Raw genomic sequence first — 20,208 nt, 5'->3', positions numbered from 1 at the left:
TAAAGAAATAAAAGGATTTGAAGAGAGAAACTTACCGATTAAGAAAAGAGAGAATTAGCAATGATCTATTTTAATAATTTTTTATGCCCATCCCCCAAACCCCAATCTTCCTCACCTCCTCCTGCATCAAACATGCCCAAATCTCATTTCTGACAGCTTCTTCTCCATCTAGTTCTGATGTTGGCAGTAGCAACCCAGCAATTGGACCATCCATGGTAAGACCTTCAGAGGCATTAGGAGCGTTATCAAGAAATTCCTTCATTTCTCGAGTCTTTTCATTAACCAGCTTCCCGTTGCAAGCACGACAGAGATATCTCCCGTTACCGACTTTGTTTTCAACAACTTGTGCTTCCCTAATCATCTCTTTCACAGCTTTCAACCAATTTTCAACTCCCTTCTTCGGTATCTTCCCCAGAGGACGAAGAAGCTCTGCTTTCAATTGCAACTCTATATCTTCCATTTTGCAATTCAACTCATCTCTCGTCCTCTTGAAGTTTCTCACATAATCATTGAGCTTTCTGTGATACAGCAAGTATTTATAAGCCGGGGTTCCGAGACAATTTGCAATGCCAAGAACAGGCTCTACGTACTCCATTGCTATGTCCATGCAACGCAATCATATATAACAGTAGCAGATAATGAAAATCTGTGAATGTATTGGCTTTTTGATATGTCAGTGTAAGCATGAATGCAAGTTTGAAGCAATGGCGTTTATTAGATGGAGCCATGGATGGGTGGCAGACAGAAACATGATGAAATTTGTATATCCAGAATTAACCTCTCAATGTATAGAAAATGCTGGATTCAAGTGTGCAATAGAATATTAAGAGGTAAAATGTTCAACAGTTTGGGATTTCAACATTATATTGCTTCTGGGTAGCTATCTTGGTATTAATTTCTAACTATATTATTATTTTTAAATCTTAATGTTTCCAGAAATTTTACATGGAAATTAAAAATATTATGTCTTTTTACAATACTTTCCTAACTTTTATTGGAAATAAAACTATGATCATAGTTTTGTCTCACCTTAAGTCATTTTGATTAATATAAATATTTTAATAATAAATATTTAGAAGGTTATTTTGGGAAGTATATATATATTATATACTAGAGAAGAATATATAAGAGAATAGAAGGAATGGCAAGAGAGGGAAAATGCTTAAAAAGTGGAGGCAGTTTGATTTCTTATTTACCTTTGCCTCTCAGTCTCCATGCTCTTAACCTCTTCCTTCCATTATTCCTTTTCTCCTCTCTTTTGCACTATCCTCTCCCCTACTTATTTCCCACCAACCCTTTTATCTTTCTCTTCAACATCTTCACAAATATACTTCAAATTTTATTAATATGGAGAAATTAGATTTATCAAAATAAAAAAAAATAAACTAAACCATAAATGGTTCATACCTCTTATCCTCAACGGGGGTTGAAGCAAAGAACATTTTTAAAGTTTGGATGGTCATCCCACTCCAACGATTCCCACCATGCTGTGCTTGAGAAGATGGTAAGAGAAGGTGGAGCATATGCAAATGGCTGCCCATTGCCAACAAGAGGAACAAATGGAGGAATTCTCTTCAGTTTATAATAGTCTCCAGCAACTTGGATAAGTTGGAGAGAATCACAAACCATCACTCCACTTTTGCTGCATATGCTCTTCAAATTTGGTAATTCCCAGAATGACAGCACTCTCAGTTTAGGAAGATGGAATTTGATTAATGCATCACTCCCTTTTTCTTCAACTTCTGATGTTGCTGCTCCCAATATTTCTACTAGCTGACTACAAGCATCCACATCTATTTCTTCCAGGTTTTGGAGGTTTGGAAGCAACCAATGTGGAAGCAGCGTCTTCATACTTGAGCAGTTCACTATCATAATTTCCTTGAGATGGGAAAAGGTGGCAGACGGAGCCAATGTTGATGTTGTTCCTGAACCAATTCCTGCATCATTCATAATAAGGGCACTCAGCTTTGGCAGATCACGAAGATACAACACCTCGAGGCTCTGAAATAGATGAGCGGAAGAAGAGGCAAAAGAGGACAGGGAAACAACACACTCTATCCCTTCACACCCCCAAATCCTACAAACCCTCAAGTCAATCGCATTTTTGAAGGAAGAATCATCATCGACTAAGTTTCTGAAATAGTCGCACCTTGTAATAGTCAAATCTCGAATTTCAATTGGGTGCATAATTAACTCACCTTCCCAATTCTGGACTCCTCCAATTGTTACTGTTTTCTCCCTTCCAATACACACATTATATGAGCCCACCTGTAAAAAGTACTTGATGAGATTTTTCTTACTTTGTTGCATTGAGGAGATGAACTTATTGAATCCACTGATGTCTTCGAAATGTCTGGTTAAGTACTCCAACTTCTTCAATGGTTCCATCTCCTCTGCTTTTAGACTTGTTTTTTCATTGTTCTCATGAAAACCCTAGTGCTGAAGGTGAACGAGTTTTGGTAAAACTCCAGCGGGTATCTCTTTCAGAGTGCGCACTCTAAGATCAAGATATCTTAGCTTTATCAGCATATCCATTCCTTCAGGGACTTCCTCAATTTTAGTCCCAGAAAGGTCCAACTTCTTCATTTCTTGAAGCATCGAAAGACATGGCAGATCTCTTAATTCTTCACAACCACAAAGCAACAATGTTGTGAGGTTCTTTAGTTCAGAGATGGAATTTGGTAAACTTTTGATCTTCGTAGAGGACAAATTGAGAACACTAAGACAAGGCATGTTTGTGAAGAAAGAACTTGAGATCTTCTTTATAGGGTTCTCCTGCAATAACAAGGTTGTGAGCAGTTGACATTTTGTGGGCAGCACATCTATGGAAATTTCTGATATGGAGTTATACATAAGTGACACTTTCTCAATATCCGGACTCCATTGCTCTTTTTCTGGTAACTCTTCTAATTGCGAACCTGCTTGTATCATATATCGAGGATTCATTCTTGTTATCGACAATGCCATGTCTCTCACTGCATCATGAATTTTCACTGTTACACTCAAGATGGCCCTTATCTTTCGTTTCTTGTCTTGTACTCATGTCATCTATGAATCCCTCTTCAATCCAGCTATCAATTATGTTGAAAGCTGGACTGCAATGCAACATGGAGCCAAAAGCTTGCTACTGTCGAGACCAGCAGCTATCGAGCTCAGCTCATTTTGCTTGGTGCGCACAAATGGTTTTTGAACCGAATGAAGCAACCAACTTTGCTGCTTTGTTTTGATGTAATTTGGTTCAGTTCAACTTTAGTTTGTTTGTAATACTAGTTAAACTTAAGTTAGTGACAAGATCTTTTGATGTAATGGCTGATTGGTCAGCTATGTTTGATTATTTTTTGGCTAGTGATTAGGTTTGTATTAGTTGGGGCAGTTAAATACATTAGGTAACTGTCAATGTACAATGTAACTCTTTTATATATTTCAAGTTGAATGAAAAATGATGTATGTTCAGTCACAACATTGCTGAGTATTTTGATTTTTTTTTTACCAAATTTTTGCTTTGCTTGGCCTCGATTCTTCTTGCTTCAGTCTTGCAAACACTGAGTTGCAACTTTGTTTTGATGTTTGCTGCTGCCATTGTTCCAACAAATGGTATCATGAGCCCGAGTCTTTAAGGGGCCTTTGTATGCAATCTGTTGTGTTCGAATCAAAACCAACAACAAGTTCAAAATTTGGTAAGATTGAAGCATTTAAAATCAGTTTAGCAGAATGAGTTTCACTCCACCACCTCCACCAGTGTTCACTGGAGAAAACTATCACATTTGGATAGTTAAAATGAAGACTTATCTCCAGGCACATGATCTTTGGAGTGTGATCGAGAATGATGCTGAACCACCTCCATTGAGAGCCTATCCCACCATTGCACAGATGAGGCAACATACTGAGGAGCGAGCCAAGAAGCATAAGGCTATGGCCTGCTTGCAAAATGGAGTCTCTGATGTGATATTTACTCGCATCATGGCCTGTGACTCACCTAAGCAGGCTTGGGAGAAGCTGAAGGAGGAGTTCATGGGGACTGATAAGACAAGGCAACAGCAAGTAATCAACCTCAGGAGAGACTTTGAAAATTTGAGGATGAAGGAGTCTGAGACCATCAAGCAGTACTCAGACAGGATAATGGCCATTGTCAACAGCATTAGGCTCCTGGGAGTGGACTTCACAGAGAGCAGAGTTGTTGAAAAGGTTATTACAACTCTCCCTGAGAAATTTGAGTCTAAAATCTCTTCACTTGAGGACTCGAGGGACTTATCAGCCATTTCATTGTCTGAGCTGATAAATTCCCTATATGCACTTGAGCAAAAGAGGGCAAATAGGCAGGAGGAGAATCCTGAAGCTGCTTTCCAGGCTAAAGCCAGTGAAGGCTCGAGTGTGAGTGCAAAAGGCAAGAAGCCTTGGCACAATAGAAGGGTCAAGTCAGGAAGAGATGAAGCAAAAAGGGTGTTCCCACCATGTGTTCATTGCAAGAAGACAACACATTCAGAAAAGTATTGCTGGTTTAGGCCAGATATTCAGTGTAGAAAATGCAAACAGTTTGGCCATGTGGAGAAGGTGTGCAAGGGCAAACCAAGGGAGGCTACTCTGCAACAAGCTAGACCTGCTGAGGACATTCAAGCTCAGGAGGAGCAAGTGTTCACAGCAACTTGTTTTGTTGGCACAACCAAGGCCAGCAATGATTGGCTACTAGACAGTGGCTGCTCACACCATATGGCAGCAGATGAGAAGCTGTTCAAAAGCCTAGACAGAAGCTTCCACTCGAGGATTAAAATTGGAGATGGTAGGCTGATTGAGGCTAAAGGCAAGGGCAGTGTGTTGATTAGCACTGGTTCAGGTACAAGCTGATCTCAGATGTGTTTTTTGTACCTGATTTAGACCAGAATTTGCTTAGTGTAGGCCAATTAGTTGAAAAGGGCTATACATTGGTTTTTAAGGATGGTTGCTGTATTGTTCAAGACATGAATGGTCTGGAGTTAGTCACAGTCTCTATGACTGATAGGTGCTTCATGCTGGATGTTAGCCAAATAGAAAGAAAGGCATACACCAGCCTTGTTGAAAGCACTGACTTGTGGCATAGGAGACTAGGCCATGCAAATTTTAGATCCATCGATCTGTTACATAGGCTGAATCTGGTTGATGACATTTCAAAATTGAAGCTAGTGGGAATGTTTGTGAGGTTTGTCAGCTTGGTAAGCAGGCTAGACTACCTTTTCCTGCTGACAGTGCTTGGAGAGCTCAAGACAAGCTCGAATTGGTGCACTCTGATGTTTGTGGCCCTATGAGAACACCTTCAATCAGTGAGAACAGGTACTTTGCCTTGTTTATAGATGATTTAACAAGGTTGTGCTGGGTCTACTTCTTGAAGCAAAAGTCAGAAGTGTTTGAAGCCTTCTGCAAATTCAAGGCTTATGCTGAAAATCAGTCAGGCTGTAAAATTAGAGCCTTGAGGACTGATAATGGATCTGAATATGTGTCTGAGAGATTTCAGAAGCTTTGTGACAGTGCTGGGATTCACCATCAGCTCACAACAGTCTATACTCCTCAACAGAATGGAGTCTGTGAGAGAAAGAATAGGACTGTACTGAACATGGCCAGGTGCCTCTTGTTTCAAGGCAAGCTTCCAAGTCAGTTTTGGGCTGAGGCAGTCAACACCTCAGTGTATCTGCTCAACAGACTGCCAACTAGAGCAGTCAAGGATAAGACTCCTTTTGAGGCTTGGCATGGAGTCAAACCTGTGGTAACACACTTAAAAGTGTTTGGCTGTGTATGTTATGCACTTATTCCAGTAGAGAAAAGGACCAAGCTTGAGAGCAGAGCAACTCCAGGAATCTTTGTTGGCTACAGCAGCAACAAGAAGGGCTATAGAGTGTATGATCCTACAGCAAAGAAGGTTTTAGTCAGCAGGGATGTAAAGTTTGATGAGGAAAAGGTGTGGAATTGGAATGGTGTTGTGGCTGACTTGTCTGAATTGGACCAGTTAAACTTGGTTGCTGAACCTGCAGAAGAAAGACCAAGTAATGATGCTGTCAATGATATACCAGTGAGGGGCACCAGAACTTTGGTTGATGTTTATCAGAGGTGCAATGTTGCTGTGATTGAGCCCTCAGACTTTGAAGAGGCTGCTAAAAACAGAAGCTGGATGAAATCTATGGAAGCTGAGTTGGAAATGATCAACAAAAATCAGACTTGGGAGTTGGTGAGCAGACCAGAACACAAGAGGGTCATAGGAGTTAAATGGGTGTATCGGGCCAAGTACAATGCTGATGGCTCACTGAACAAGCACAAGGCCAGGCTTGTGGTGAAGGGCTACAGTCAGCAGTATGGTGTTGACTACCTAGAAACTTTTGCTCCAGTGGCAAGACTGGATACAATTAAGCTGCTGTTTGCTTTAGCAGCTCAGAAGCAGTGGAGAGTTCACCAATTGGATGTCAAATCAGCATTCCTGAATGGTTTTCTCAAGGAGGAGATCTTCATCGAGCAACTTGAAGGTTTTGAAGTTGTTGGACATGAAGACAAAGTGTATAAGTTGAGAAAGGCCCTCTATGGCCTGAAACAGGCACCAAGGGCCTGGTATGACAGAGTTGATGCCTACCTGACCAAACTTGGATTTGTAAAGAGTCTTAGTGAGCCTACTCTATATGTTAAAAAGTCAGAACATGAAACCTTGCTGATAGTCTCCTTGTATGTGGATGATTTGCTTGTGACAGGGAGCAAAATCGAGCTCATTGATCAGTTCAAGGTCCAAATGCAGCAAGTGTTTGAGATGACAGATTTGGGGATCATGACTTACTTCCTTGGCATGGAAGTGCACCAATCTGATCGAGGTATCTTCATCAGCCAACACTCATTTGCTTTGAAGATCCTAGACAAATTTTGCATGCATAACTGTAAAGCAGCCAGCACACCTGTGGCTCAAGGAGAAAAGCTGACTAGCAGTGGTGATCAGCAGAGGGTTGATGAGAGGCACTATCGAAGCCTAGTTGGTTGTCTGTTGTATCTAACAGCAACCAGGCCAGATATCATGTTTGGTGTCAGCCTGTTATCGAGATTTATGCATTGTTGCAATGAGGCACATTTGAAGGCAGCAAAGAGGATCCTTAGATACATCAAGGGCACTGCTAGTTTTGGTGTAATGTTTGAAAGTCAGAACCAACTGAAACTAGAAGGCTACTCTGACAGCGACTGGGCAGGATCTCTCGATGACATGAAGAGTACCTCTGGATACTTCTTCACAATTGGATCGGGCATGTTTTGCTGGAGTTCTAAGAAGCAACAAACTGTTGCTCAGTCCACAGCTGAAGCAGAGTACATTGCTGCAGCAGGAGCAGTTAATCAGGCCATTTGGCTAAGAAAGCTGCTTTATAACCTTAATGAAACTCAAGATGAAGCAACTGAAATCTGGGTGGACAATCAGTCTGCAGTTGCAATAGCCAAGAACCCTGTGTTCCATGGCAAGACTAAGCATTTTAAGATCAAATTGCATTTTGTTAGAGAGGCTGAACAAGCAAAGGAAGTCAGCCTTATGCATTGCAGCTCAGGAGCACAATTGGCTAACATAATGACCAAGCCCTTAGGGGCTGCTCGATTTGAATCTTTGAGAAGTGCAATTGGAATGTGTTGCATACAGTCCAAGGAGGAGTGTTGAAAGCTGGACTGCAATGCAACATGGAGCCAAAAGCTTGCTACTGTCGAGACCAGCAGCTATCGAGCTCAGCTCATTTTGCTTGGTGCGCACGAATGGTTTTTGAACCGAATGAAGCAACCAACTTTGCTGCTTTGTTTTGATGTAATTTGGTTCAGTTCAACTTTAGTTTGTTTGTAATACTAGTTAAACTTAAGTTAGTGACAAGATCTTTTGATGTAATGGCTGACTGGTCAGCTATGTTTGATTATTTTTTTGGCTAGTGATTAGGTTTGTATTAGTTGGGGCAGTTAAATACATTAGGTAACTGTCAATGTACAATGTAACTCTTTTATATATTTCAAGTTGAATGAAAAATGATGTATGTTCAGTCACAACATTGCTGAGTATTTTGATTTTTTTTTACCAAATTTTTGCTTTGCTTTGCCTCGATTCTTCTTGCTTCAGTCTTGCAAACACTGAGTTGCAACTTTGTTTTGATGTTTGCTGCTGCCATTGTTCCAACAAATTAGCCCATGCTTTTCAATTCCAAAATCTTCGGGATATAATGCGCAATGTAAGAAACAATGCTTCATTTTCTCGTCTTTTAAGTGATTGAAGCTAACTTTCAAACTCTCGATCACTTTATCTTCCCCTTCTTGCACTTTCCCTATTCTCTCTTTCAATTCCCTTAGTGTATTTTTCCAAATAAGAGGGTCATCTTCTCCTCTCAATGTACCAGCTATGACGACAACTGTAAGAGGTAGACCCACACATTCTTCAACAACGAGCCTCAAAATTGGCATTAAAGTTTGATTTTGCACTATGTAATACCAGTCCTAGATGTTCTTCAAGAGCATGAAACTAAACTTTCTTTATTTTGTTTTGTTTCTAATTTGTTATTGGATTCTATTGAATGATACTTTTCTTTATTGCTCATACATTTTAGTTCTTCAACAACATATTCAAGATTTTATTTTTCTAGATTTTTATATACATTTTTCTATTATATAAATGATTTTAATTTTTTATATAAAATCAAAGAAAAATTGATAATATATATATGAATTAAGGAAAAAAATTGTAACGCCACAAACCTGGTTTATTATGGTTGAATCTAGAAGAATTATATTGACTTGTTTAAAAACCTAAAAAATAAAATTGAAATTGTGTGTTTTGATAATATTAATTCTGACAAATCACTTTTCAATTTTTAAGAAAACAATCATTAAAACTATTTATTTTGTTATAAAAAAACACTTTAAGTGATTACTTTATTTTGGAGTGAAAATTTTAGAGTACTAAAATTTGAAAACCATTACTTAATTTGTAAAACCCAAAATCTTGTAGTTTTAAGTAATAATTACTAAATCCAACTGAGCAAAGCAAAATCCTGAAAAAATGGGTTATGATTTTTCTTTGAAATAACCCATTTGCACCCATTTGCAGCATCTTAAAGTGATTGATTTTGGATTTATTATATATGGGGTTTGATTATGATTGTTTTTTCTTGGAAATTTGAAAATTGGAGTAAATTGTTTCCAAGAACTAGTTTGTGGGAAGAATTGGATGTTTTTGGATGATTTGACCTCAATAATTTCCCAAGAAAATGAAATTGTTAAAAAGTTTTGAATCAATTAACTGCATTTTGGAAAGGAATTAACCCATTTCCACCACAATGCTTTACGGGTGATGGCATGTTTTTCTTCATCAATGGCGATTTCTAGGAAACGTTGTGTAAATTTACTGCTTATTGAGCTGTTTATATTGATTCACTGCAGGAGAAAGTTCAAGAAAAAGTTGGCTTAAACCCTTCTAATAATGCTGAATCTGGAAAAGGGAAGAGTAAGATGTCGAAGAATATAACGCATGGTTATCATTTAGTGAAGGGGAAAGCGAATCATCCAATGGGGGACTATGTTTTCCCGGAGTTTAAGCAAGTCAATGGCAGTGAGCTCGGTTTATTTGCCATATTCGATGGCCATTTGAGCCATGTAATTCCCGGTTATTTGAAGGCGAACTTGTTTAACTATATCTTGAATGAGGTAAACTATAATAAGCTGGATCTTACGGTATCTTTTTCCTATGCATTGACTGTGTTTTGCTTGTAGTTTTAACTAAGCCCCTCTGTTTCTTTTTATGCGAGCAGCCCGACTTTTGGTCGGAACCAGAGAATGCGATTAGGAAAGCGTATCGTTTAACGGATACAAATATATTGGAACAAGCCATTGATTTGGGGCAGTGACAGCAATATTGATCAACTGCCAGAAGCTGGTAATAGCAAATGTTGGCGATTCCCGGGCTGTGATTTCTAAGAACGGTGTGCCTAAGCAGCTTTCAGTTGATCATGAGCCCGCTTCTGAAAGGAGAGCATTGAAAATAGAGGTGGTTTTGTTTCGAACTTTCCAGGTAATGGGTGCCTGATCTTTTGGGGATGACGCTCAAGGTTACACCAGCTTTTCCTGATATATATTGTTTTTGTTTCAGGGGATGTCGCACGTGTTGACGGCCAGCTTGTGGTGGCGAGAGCATTTGGTGACAAGAGTTTAAGGAAACATCTTACTTCGGAGCCAGATGTGAGCATTGAAACAATCGACGATGATACTGACCTCATAATATTGGCTAGTGATGGTTTATGGAAGGTAAGCCCTATCCAATCACATTAACCTGAGATTTAATGGTCCGTTCCTTAAATTCCAGGTAATGTCAAACCAAGAAGCTGTCGATGCTATCAAAGGCATTAAGGATGCTCGATCTGCTGCAAAGCACCTAACTGAGGAAGCTGTAAAGAGAAAGAGCAAGGATGACATTTCCATCATTGTTGTAAAATTTTAGTGATCTGTAAGTGTGGCAACTTCACCTGTTTCCGTATGATAACGAACTCTTTTTTGTACCTTTCTTATGTTGGATAGAATGTTATGCATATTTTGTGTGGTATCCTAAGCTTTCTATACATAGGAAAACTATAATGAAGGAAACTAAAGTTGAATTTGTAGCATTGGAACATAATATTCTACCAAGCTTTCAATCGCTTTAGCGGTTCAGCTGATTGGATACCTAATCTGCCATTAAATTTCAAATTTGTTCTTGAACAATCTGAATTTCCTTCAGATGTTATCCCTTAGGTTCCCTTGGATAATTGAATTTTAATTCTGATACCTGACGTTTTTATAAAATCCTTCATCATAGTATAGTAAGTTGATGTTTTGGTTCTTAAGATTGGTAGCATAAGCTGTGACAAGCCATCACTGAACCCTACCTTCTCATAGCAACCCCTTCTTCTTCTTGGTCATCTTCCCTGTCATTGTCTAGTTCTTGAGCTATGAAATCCTTATTTATGGCAGCTCTGAAACCTGCAGCTTCCATTGCAGGAGAAGGAGATATAAATAATGGAGAGTGGTAATGAAATGTTGAAATCAGAGTAAGATGGAAGTCGAAAAAGTTGAAGGAGCACAAGCTAACATTAATTTGTCTCACGTTTTTGCTTTATGCAGTTCAGGATTTAATCCAAAAAGAAACAGATGTAAGAGAACATTAATTTAACAAATCCTAACAGTCAACTACCTATACCTATACCTAAATTCTTAATTAACTATTAGTGTTTTTAAGTTATCGGCTAATTACTTCCTCTCATCTTAAATACAAAAAATCATTATCTCCAGGTTTTTTTTTTCATTTAGTTTAAATCATTCTCTGTTTTTCAAAAATCTGAGGTAAAATCAGATCTTACATGTGTTGTGGACGAGGTCAATTTGCTTGTATTTTTCATATAAAAATTGTGATAATTTACAAATATTTAGAATTGTGTTGGCGTATTGTAATTGTTCATTAGCATTTAAATTATGCTAACGTTGAAGGTAAAGCAATCGTTTGAAATCAAACTAATTTCGGAGGCAATAGAAACTATTTAAGACTATGCTAATATAATAAAGCGAGCTACCGTTCGATAAATGATCTTACATGCGTCCTGGACGAGAACTATTTGCTTTTTTTTTTCTTATAAAAATTGTGGTAATTTACAAATATTTAGAATTGTAATAAAGCGAGCTACCATTCGATAAATGATCTTTAGTGAAATGAAAATGAACCATTGCTGGAAGGGTGCCTTTACTGTGGATAAATACCTTTATGAATCACACCGTGGATTGCACTACTGAACTGAATCCAAGTCTTGACTTAATTTTTTTTATTGGTATATTGATGGATAGTGCTTTCGTCTGGCTTATATGAAATTCACTTTGTAGTTTGATGGATGGTAGTCATTGACTTGAGAATGTACAATGACTTATGAGATTATTGAAATTCATGCCTTTTATCTATTTTAACAATGTGTTAGCGATAGTGTTTTTATTCGTAGCTGACTTGTATAAATTTCACTTTGTGATTTGGTGAGTAGTGTATCTATTAGCCCAAAAATCGAGGAATTTATAATGCATATTATCACGAGTTGTATAATTGTTGATTGAACGGTCTAGAGTTATATTTTTAGAGATATATACATCTCACTGTCGTTTTTTGGAGATATGCCTCATCTTCATGGAGAGTGACTAAACAGTTTATGGGAGGCTTGATTGTCGATTTTTGGTGTTATGCATCACCTTTATGGAGAGCCGCTGGATGGTTCATGAAGGGCCTCGACTATTAATTTTTAGAGATATGTCTCACATTCGTGGAAAGTCGTAGAACGGTTAACGGAAAGACCCAACTATCAATTTTTGGAGATATGTTTTACCTCCAAGAAGAACCATTGAATGGTTCACCGAGGGCCTCAAAGGTACTTGAATATGAAAAGTTGAGAAACCTAAAAAACTGCTAAGCTAAAATTTGAATTTCAAAGTTTGATAACTAAAATATAACTTCTTGAAAAATTAATGGTTAAAATTATAGTTTATCTTTTTTTTAATTTAAAAATAATAAAATGCTATGTAACGTATAAGATGACATGGCAATTTCACAAGTTATTGACAAGTGATTAGCAATGCCATGTCATCTTAGTAACTATTGGGTGGCTAATCATTAGTATTGATGTCTAAATATATAATTTTAATATTTGGGTCATCAAATTCAAATATATAAAATAGATAACTGTATGTAAATATGATATAATAGTAATGACTGATAGCATAAAAATAATTTATTGATTACATACCCTATTTTATAAACTAAAATATAATTTTACTACAAGTTCTATAATTTAAAGTAAATTCGAGTTGGAGAAATTAGATTTATCAAACTAAAAAAATAAACTAAACCATAAATAGTTCACACCTCTTATCCTTCCAAAGGGGTTGAAGAACATTTTTAAAGTTTGGATGGTCATCCCACTCCAACGATTCCCACCATTCTGTGATTGACCTGATGATAAGAGAAGGTGGAGCATATGCAAATGGCTGCCCATTGCCAACAAGGGGAACAAATAGAGAAATTCTCTTCAGTTTATAATAGTCTAGAACTTGGATAAGTTGGAGAGAATCGCAAACCATCACTCCACTTTTGCTGCAAATGCTCTTCAAATTTGGTAATACCCACAAGTCCAACTTTCTCAATTTGGGATGATGGAATTTGATTAATGCATCACTCCCTTTTTCTTCAACTTCTGATGTTGCTGCTCCCAATATTTCTTCTAACTCATCACAGTGTGACACCCAAATTTCTTCCAGGTTTTGGAGGTTTGGAAGCAACCAATGTGGAAGCAACGTCTTCATACTTGAGCAGTTCATTATCTTAATTTCCTTAAGATGGGAAAAGCTGGCAGACGGAGCCACTGTTGATGTTGCTGAACCAATTCCTGTATCATTCATAATAAGGGCACTAAACTTTGGCAGATGTTCAAGATCCAACATCTCGAGGCTCTGAAATGGATGAGCGGAAGAAGAGGCAAAAAAGGACAGGGAAACAACACACTCTATCCCTTCACACCCCCAAATCCTACAAACCCTCAAGTCAATCGCATTTTTGAAGGAAGAATTGTCATCGACTAGGCTTCTCACATAGTCGCACTCAATAATATGCAACTCTTGAATTTCAATTGGGTGCATAATTAACTCACCTTCCCAATTGTCCACTCCTCCAATTACTATTGTTTTATCTCTTTTAGGAGTCCTCCACATAGGAATAAAATATGAGCCACCCGTAAATGGTACTTGATGAGACTTTTCTTACTTTGTTGCATTGAAGAGATGAACTTATTGAATTCACTTGTGTCTTCGAAACACCCAGTAAAGCGCTCCAACTTCTTCAATGGTTCCATCTCCTCTGCTTTTAGACTTGTTTTTTCATTGTTCCCAGCAAAACTCAAGTGCTGAAGGTGAACGAGTTTTGGTAAAAGTCCAGCGGGTATCTCTTTCAGAGTGAACACTGTAAGATCAAGATAGCTTAGCTTTATCAGCATATCCATTCCTTCAGGGACTTCCTCAATGTTAGTCCCATAAAGATCCAACTTATTCAATTCTTGAAGCATCGAAAGACATGGCAGATCTCTTAATTCTACACAGCAACAAAGCAACAATGTTGTGAGGTTCTTTAGTTCAGAGATGGAATTTGGTAAACTTTTGATCTTCGTAGAGGACAAATTGAGAACACTAAGACAGGGCATGTTTGTGAAGAAAGAATATGGGATCTTCTTTATAGGGTTATGCTGCAATAACAAGGTTGTGAGCAGTTGACATTTTGTGGGCAACACATCTATGGAAATTTCTGATATGGAGTTATACATAAGTGACACTTTCTCAATATCCGGACTCCATTGCTCCTTTTCTGGTAACTCTTCTAATTGCGAACCTGCTTGTATCATATATCGAGGATTCATTCTTGTGATCGACAATGCCATGTCTCTCACTGCATCATGCATTTTTACTGTTTCACTCGAGACATTTTCCAGCAAGCAATTATCTTCTAATTTCTTCAAAATAACATGGCCCTTATCTTTCATTTCTTGTCTTGTACTCATATCATCTATGAATCCCTCTTCAATCCAGCACTCAATTAGCCCATCCTTCCCAATTTGAAAATCTTCAGGATATAATGCGCAATGTATGAAACAATGCTTCATTTTCTCGTCTTTTAAGTGATTGAAGCTAACTTTCAAACTCTCGATCACTTTATCTTCCCCTTCTTTCACTTTCCCTATTCTCTCTTTCAATTCCCTGAGTGTGTTTTTCCAAATAAGAGGGTCATCTTCTCCTCTCAATGTACCAGCTATGACAACAATTTGTAAGAGGCAGACCTGCACATTCCTTGACAACAAGCTTCAAAGTTGGCATTAAAGTTTGATTTTGCACTATGTTAGGTCCAACTTCACTCAAGAATAGTATCAATGCCTCTTCTTTTGAAAGGGGCTTCACTTTTATCACCTTACAGCCCATAGACTTACAAACTTGCTCCACACGGGTTGTCAACACCAACTTGTACCCATTGCTGCTACTTGGCTTAGGGATCCCAATTTCTTCCAACGAGACTTCACTCCACACATCATCTAGGATTAGAACATGTTTTCCTGCTCTCTTCAGCTTTTCGGACAAGATTGCTGCTCGTCTGACCTTGTTTGCTTCTTCGGGCATCTTTCCATTCAATGCACTTGCAATATCATTTTGTAACTTCACAATATTGAACTCCTTTGATATAGCAACCCAAACCACCCTTTCAAATCGTTGTTCTTTCAAAAGATCATTGTGGATGTGCTTCATGATGGTCGATTTACCCACGCCGCCCATCCCCCAAGCCCCAATCTTGCTTACCTCCTCCTGCATCAAACATGCCCAAATCTCTTTTCTGACAGCTTCCTCTCCAACTAGTTCTGATGTTTCCAGTGGCAACCCAGCACTTGGACCATCCATGGCAAGACGTTCAGAGGCTTTAAGAGCGTTATCAAGAAATTCCTTCATTTCTCGAGTCTTTTCATCAACCAGCTTCCCGTTGCAAGCACGACAGAGATATCTCCCGTTACTGACTTTGTTTTCAACAGCTTGTGCTTCCCTAATCATCTCTTTCACAGCTTTCAACCAAATTTCAACTCCCTTCTTCGATATCTTCCCAGAGGACGAAGAAGCTCTGCTTTCAATTGCAGCTCTATATCTTCCATTTTGCAATTCAATTCATATCTGATCCTCTTGAAGTTTCTCACATAATCGTTCAGCTTTCTGTGATATTGCAAATATTTACAAACAGGAGTTCCAAGACAATTTGCAATGCCGACAACAGGCTCTACGTACTCCATTGCTATGTCCCTGCAATGCAATCATATATAACAGTAGCAGAGAATGAAAATCTGTGAATGAATTGGATATTTTATGAAGTATTGATATGTCAGTGTAAGCACGAAAAGGAAAACATGAATGCAAGTTTCAAGCAATGGCGTCTATTAGATGGAGCTATGGATGGGTGGCAGACAGAAACATGATGAAATTCTGGTCACCAGAATCAAGCTCTAGATGTATATAAAATGCTAGATTCAAGTGTGCAAGAGTTCAATACAGAATATTAAGAGTTAAAATGTTGACAGTTTGAGATTTCAACATTATATTGCTTCTGGGTAGCTGTTTTTGTATTAATTTCTATCTATAGTGGATTATGTCTGCTGGTCATCCACTCTTAAAATCTAAAACTGTTGGTAATCAGTAGAGGAAATCATTGCTTCAGGTCTTATTACCTGACTTAGTGGCTGAAAAGTGTTGAGAGATTAGAACTGAAAATGAAGCAGTGAAGTACTGAAGTTGACTTCCTTGACTATCGTACAAAGCTAGCTGCTATAACAGTAGCAGATAATCAAAAGCAAAGAAAAGCATGTCATGAATTAATCAAAAGCAAATGAAAGAAAATTACCTTGACTGGATGCTTCAAAATTTGTGACATCGAAACAAATTAAAAGCAGTGAAGAAGAAATAAGAAGAAAGTGAAGATAAAAACAGGCAAATTATGAAGTCTCTGGTAGGATCCACAAAGGTAGAATTATTAGCAAGAAATCCTATTTTTATTACTTTTGCTTTTAGGTTTTTCTTTGCTGTCTGCCATTACAGATATTCTTATTATCAATTTAATTTACGGGCACATATAAAATTATAATTAGAAAAACTTTAAAAAATATTTACTATATATAAATTATAATTATTAGTTAAATCTATAGTTTCTTAGATATAATATGAGCCAAAAAAAATTTCTGTCAATAGTATTAACTGTTATGCTAGACATTATTTGACTTGAATTAATTCGTAAGAAGCCTTTCTGATTTTGGTGTTGAAGGAGAATAAAAACAAAATAATAAATAATAACGGTTTACAAAGAAATTAACCCTATTTAAGATTTTGTGCCGCTTACAATGTCACACAACACTCTTATATCTTATTTTCAACAACCAATCAAAATGAGAAATTTCCATATTAAGTCCTTGAATATTTTTGGTCATCACATTTTAATCTGGTGCTACCAATATGTCTGGCGACACCAACAGAACATTGTACCAAATGCCTTATTTTTGTAATTAATTTATTTTCTATACCATTTTTATAATTAATTATTTTTATATGATTTCGGTAAAAAATCCCTATGTTGAATAATATACATTTTTTATTTTATAAATAATTTTAATTTTTTTTATACAAAATCAGGGTCAAATTTTCATTTTACCAAAAAAAGGTTACACTATTAGTCACTAAACTATGGCTATTTTTGTTTTGGTCACTTAATTAAAAAAGTTACAATTTCATCACTAATGTTTTTAAAATTGTTTTTTTTTGTCACTCAAATGTTAAGTGACACTTTTTTAATTGATATAATAACAATTTTAATCCTCAAATTTTATACTTTCAGTCAATTTGATCTTGATAATATATAAAATGGTAAAAAATTAAAATTATTTTTAAAATTTTAGAACATTATAAAATAAAAATTAAATAAAAGTAGATACAAATTTCAAAAATAAATAAAGTGAGTGAAAATGAGAGATAATTGTTTTTAAGCCGTACAAATTTTCTCTATATTATCTATATCGAAATATCCAATACACATTCTTTAGTAAAAAATAGAAAAACATTAAGTAAAATTATTTGTTCTCTGTTTCTTGACATAGCTTTTATGTTATAATTTTTTTTCTAAATATAATTTATTTTTATAATTTGAGTTTTGAAACATAATTTAAATGTAATGAAAAATTGAATTAAGTTTGAAAAAGGAAATTTTGTTATATATATTGTATTCTTTTGACTAAAAAAATGGCATTAGGGTCGATTTCATAAGCCTTAGTAATATGAGTTCTAGATGTTCTTCAATGGCATGAAACTCAACTTAATAATATTATTTTTTTTTTGTTTCGAGAAATGTTGAGGAAGATTTTTTTTGGTTTTGTTCTGTTTTTAATTTGTTATCAGATTTTATTGAATAGTAATTTGCTTTATTTCTCATACAATTTAGTTATGAAACAACATATTCAAGATTTTTTTTAGAATTTTTATAAACATTTTTCTATTTTTAAAATTTTGAGTTTTTTTTTATAATTTTATACAAAATTAGAGTCAAATTGATAGAAAATATAAAAAAGGACTAAAATTATTATTATACCAATTAAAACAAGTGCCACTTAACAGTCAGGTGATAAAAAAACAATTTCAAAAATATTAGTGACTAAATTGTAACTTCTTTTAGTTAAATGATCAAGACGAAAACTTACTCATGGTTGAATGACTAATGGTTTAATTTACATTAAATTGTTTGAAAAATTTTAGTTTAAAACTTTTTTTTTAATCTATATTATGTATTAGGCCTTTTACTGCCATAGTGTCAACCATCAATTAGTCCGAACGCAGTAAGAAAATTACTAAAAAAAACATTTTATTTGTAAAGTAAGATATATAATTACAAAGGTATTTTCATCTTTTCATAAATCAATAAAAATTTGTTGATAATAAGATTTAAACTAGAGATATCATGCATACAAAATATTTTCATTTTCATTTAAGCTAAAGCAATTTTAGTGTTGTAGGTCAAGACTAGAGGTGTCCATGGGACGGGCCGGGCCGGGCCGGGCTCAGGTTCCATATTTTTCCCCGGGCCGGGCTTGGACAAAATCTCAGGCCCATATTTCGGGCTGGGCCGGGCCCGGGCCTAGGAAGCGAGTTGAAAATTTTTTTGGGCCCGGCCCATAGACACCTCTAGTCAAGACCATGTTGTTTCACACTACCTTGGATTCCACCATCTTTAGCCTCCTTTAAGCTCTAGGGTCCACCATGAAGACTCTGATGATCTAAAACAACGAGTGCAAAGAGAAAACAAGACAAAAAGAACCAAAATTGAGAGTCAATTACTAATGGTGGATGCCACCATATCAGATTAAACTTTTTAGTTGTGGTTTAGGGGTATGATAAGCTATAAAAGTAACATATTTTAATCTCATTCTTAATGTGTTTGATAATACTACTAATTTGGTTTCGAGAAATATAAGAAACATATAATAATCTAACTTTTTTTTTGTTTTGTTTTGATTTTCATTTGTTATCGGATGTTATTGAATGATGATTTTCTTTATTTCTCATACAATTTAGTTATGAAACAATATATTCAAGATTTTATTTTTCTAGAATTTTTATACACATTTTTCTATTTTATAAATAATTGTGATTTTTTTTATATTTTTATACAAAATCAGAGTCAAATAGACAGAAAATATAAAAACCGAGGACTAAAATTATTATTATACCAACTAAAACAAGTATGACTTAACAATTGGGTGACAAAAAAGAAAAATAATTTCGAAAGCATTAGTAATCAAATTGTAATTTTTTTAGTTAAGTGATTAAAACGTAAACTTACCTATAGTTGAATGACTGGTGTAGTTTGCCCTAAATTCTTTTAAAAATTTTAGTTTAAAACTTTTTTTATCTATACTGTGTTAAAGCCTTTTATTTAGTTGTCGTCAACCATCAATTGAGTCCCAGCTCGGTAAGAAAATTAACAAAAAAATCATTTTTGGTGCAAAGTGAAATTAGACTTTTCATCACTCCAAAAGCTATTAAAGTGATTAAACAAAATGTCCTTTTAAATTGAAGTATTTTATTTTTTATATATAAAATTTCTGTATAAAAAATATTTATTTCTTATTTAAAAAGATCTTGTTTTAGTGACTTAAATGAAAGTATTCGAATACTTCAATAACAAAATTTTAACTTTTTTTTTAGTTAAGTGAACAAAACAAAAGCAACATATAATTTAGTAACTAATAGGGTAATTTAACCGAAAACAAAACCCAAGTTTAAATAGAACTCCAGCTAAGAAACCAAACCCAACCGAAATCGAAGTCCAACCGTAGCTTCGTAGTTTGACTTAGCTAGATGACACGAATGCCACGTAGGATACATTCTTATGACATCGTACTGGTACTGTTGTTAAACTAGTTAGGCCTTCGTCATTTTCAGAGCAGCGACGGCTAAGCGGAGAAACTTGCATCGGTGAACTGAATAAGATGGCTTGGACAGCCAAATTTCTGCTTCTTTTTAGACAATCATTTTCTCAATCCCGACATTTATGTAAGTCTCATTAAACTATATTTTCATTTTTATTTTCTTTCATTTTTTTAAATATTTTTTTTCTTTTCATTTCTGGCA

General features: G+C 35.9%; 2 protein-coding genes and 1 pseudogene across 2 annotated transcripts in view; 1 reads left to right on the top strand and 2 right to left on the bottom strand.

Annotated features, from left to right (window-relative positions):
• LOC107902228 (disease resistance protein At4g27190) overlaps positions 1 to 595 on the bottom strand; it is a 29,475-nt gene extending 28,880 nt beyond the window's left edge. The window contains exon 1 of the mRNA XM_016828443.2: positions 116 to 595. Within this exon, the coding sequence (XP_016683932.1) occupies positions 116 to 595 (480 nt within the window). The remainder of the gene's footprint in view (positions 1 to 115) is intronic.
• An 8,778-nt stretch (positions 596 to 9,373) lies between these two features.
• Positions 9,374 to 10,555, top strand: LOC121216874 (probable protein phosphatase 2C 39; annotated as a pseudogene).
• A 318-nt stretch (positions 10,556 to 10,873) lies between these two features.
• On the bottom strand, positions 10,874 to 15,600 carry LOC107902229 (probable disease resistance protein At4g27220). The gene is made up of 4 exons (XM_016828444.2): positions 14,995 to 15,600; positions 13,781 to 14,843; positions 12,887 to 13,406; positions 10,874 to 11,102 (listed from the first exon to the last, which is right to left on the bottom strand). The coding sequence occupies exons 1-4, from the start codon at positions 15,598 to 15,600 to the stop codon at positions 10,874 to 10,876; spliced, it is 2,418 nt and encodes an 805-aa protein (XP_016683933.2).
• Between the last annotated feature and the right edge of the window lie 4,608 nt (positions 15,601 to 20,208).

This window comes from Gossypium hirsutum, chromosome D05 (assembly GCF_007990345.1).
Source record: "Gossypium hirsutum isolate 1008001.06 chromosome D05, Gossypium_hirsutum_v2.1, whole genome shotgun sequence".
Taxonomy (NCBI): Eukaryota; Viridiplantae; Streptophyta; class Magnoliopsida; order Malvales; family Malvaceae; genus Gossypium; species Gossypium hirsutum.
This window is presented reverse-complemented; position numbering and strand designations above follow the sequence as displayed.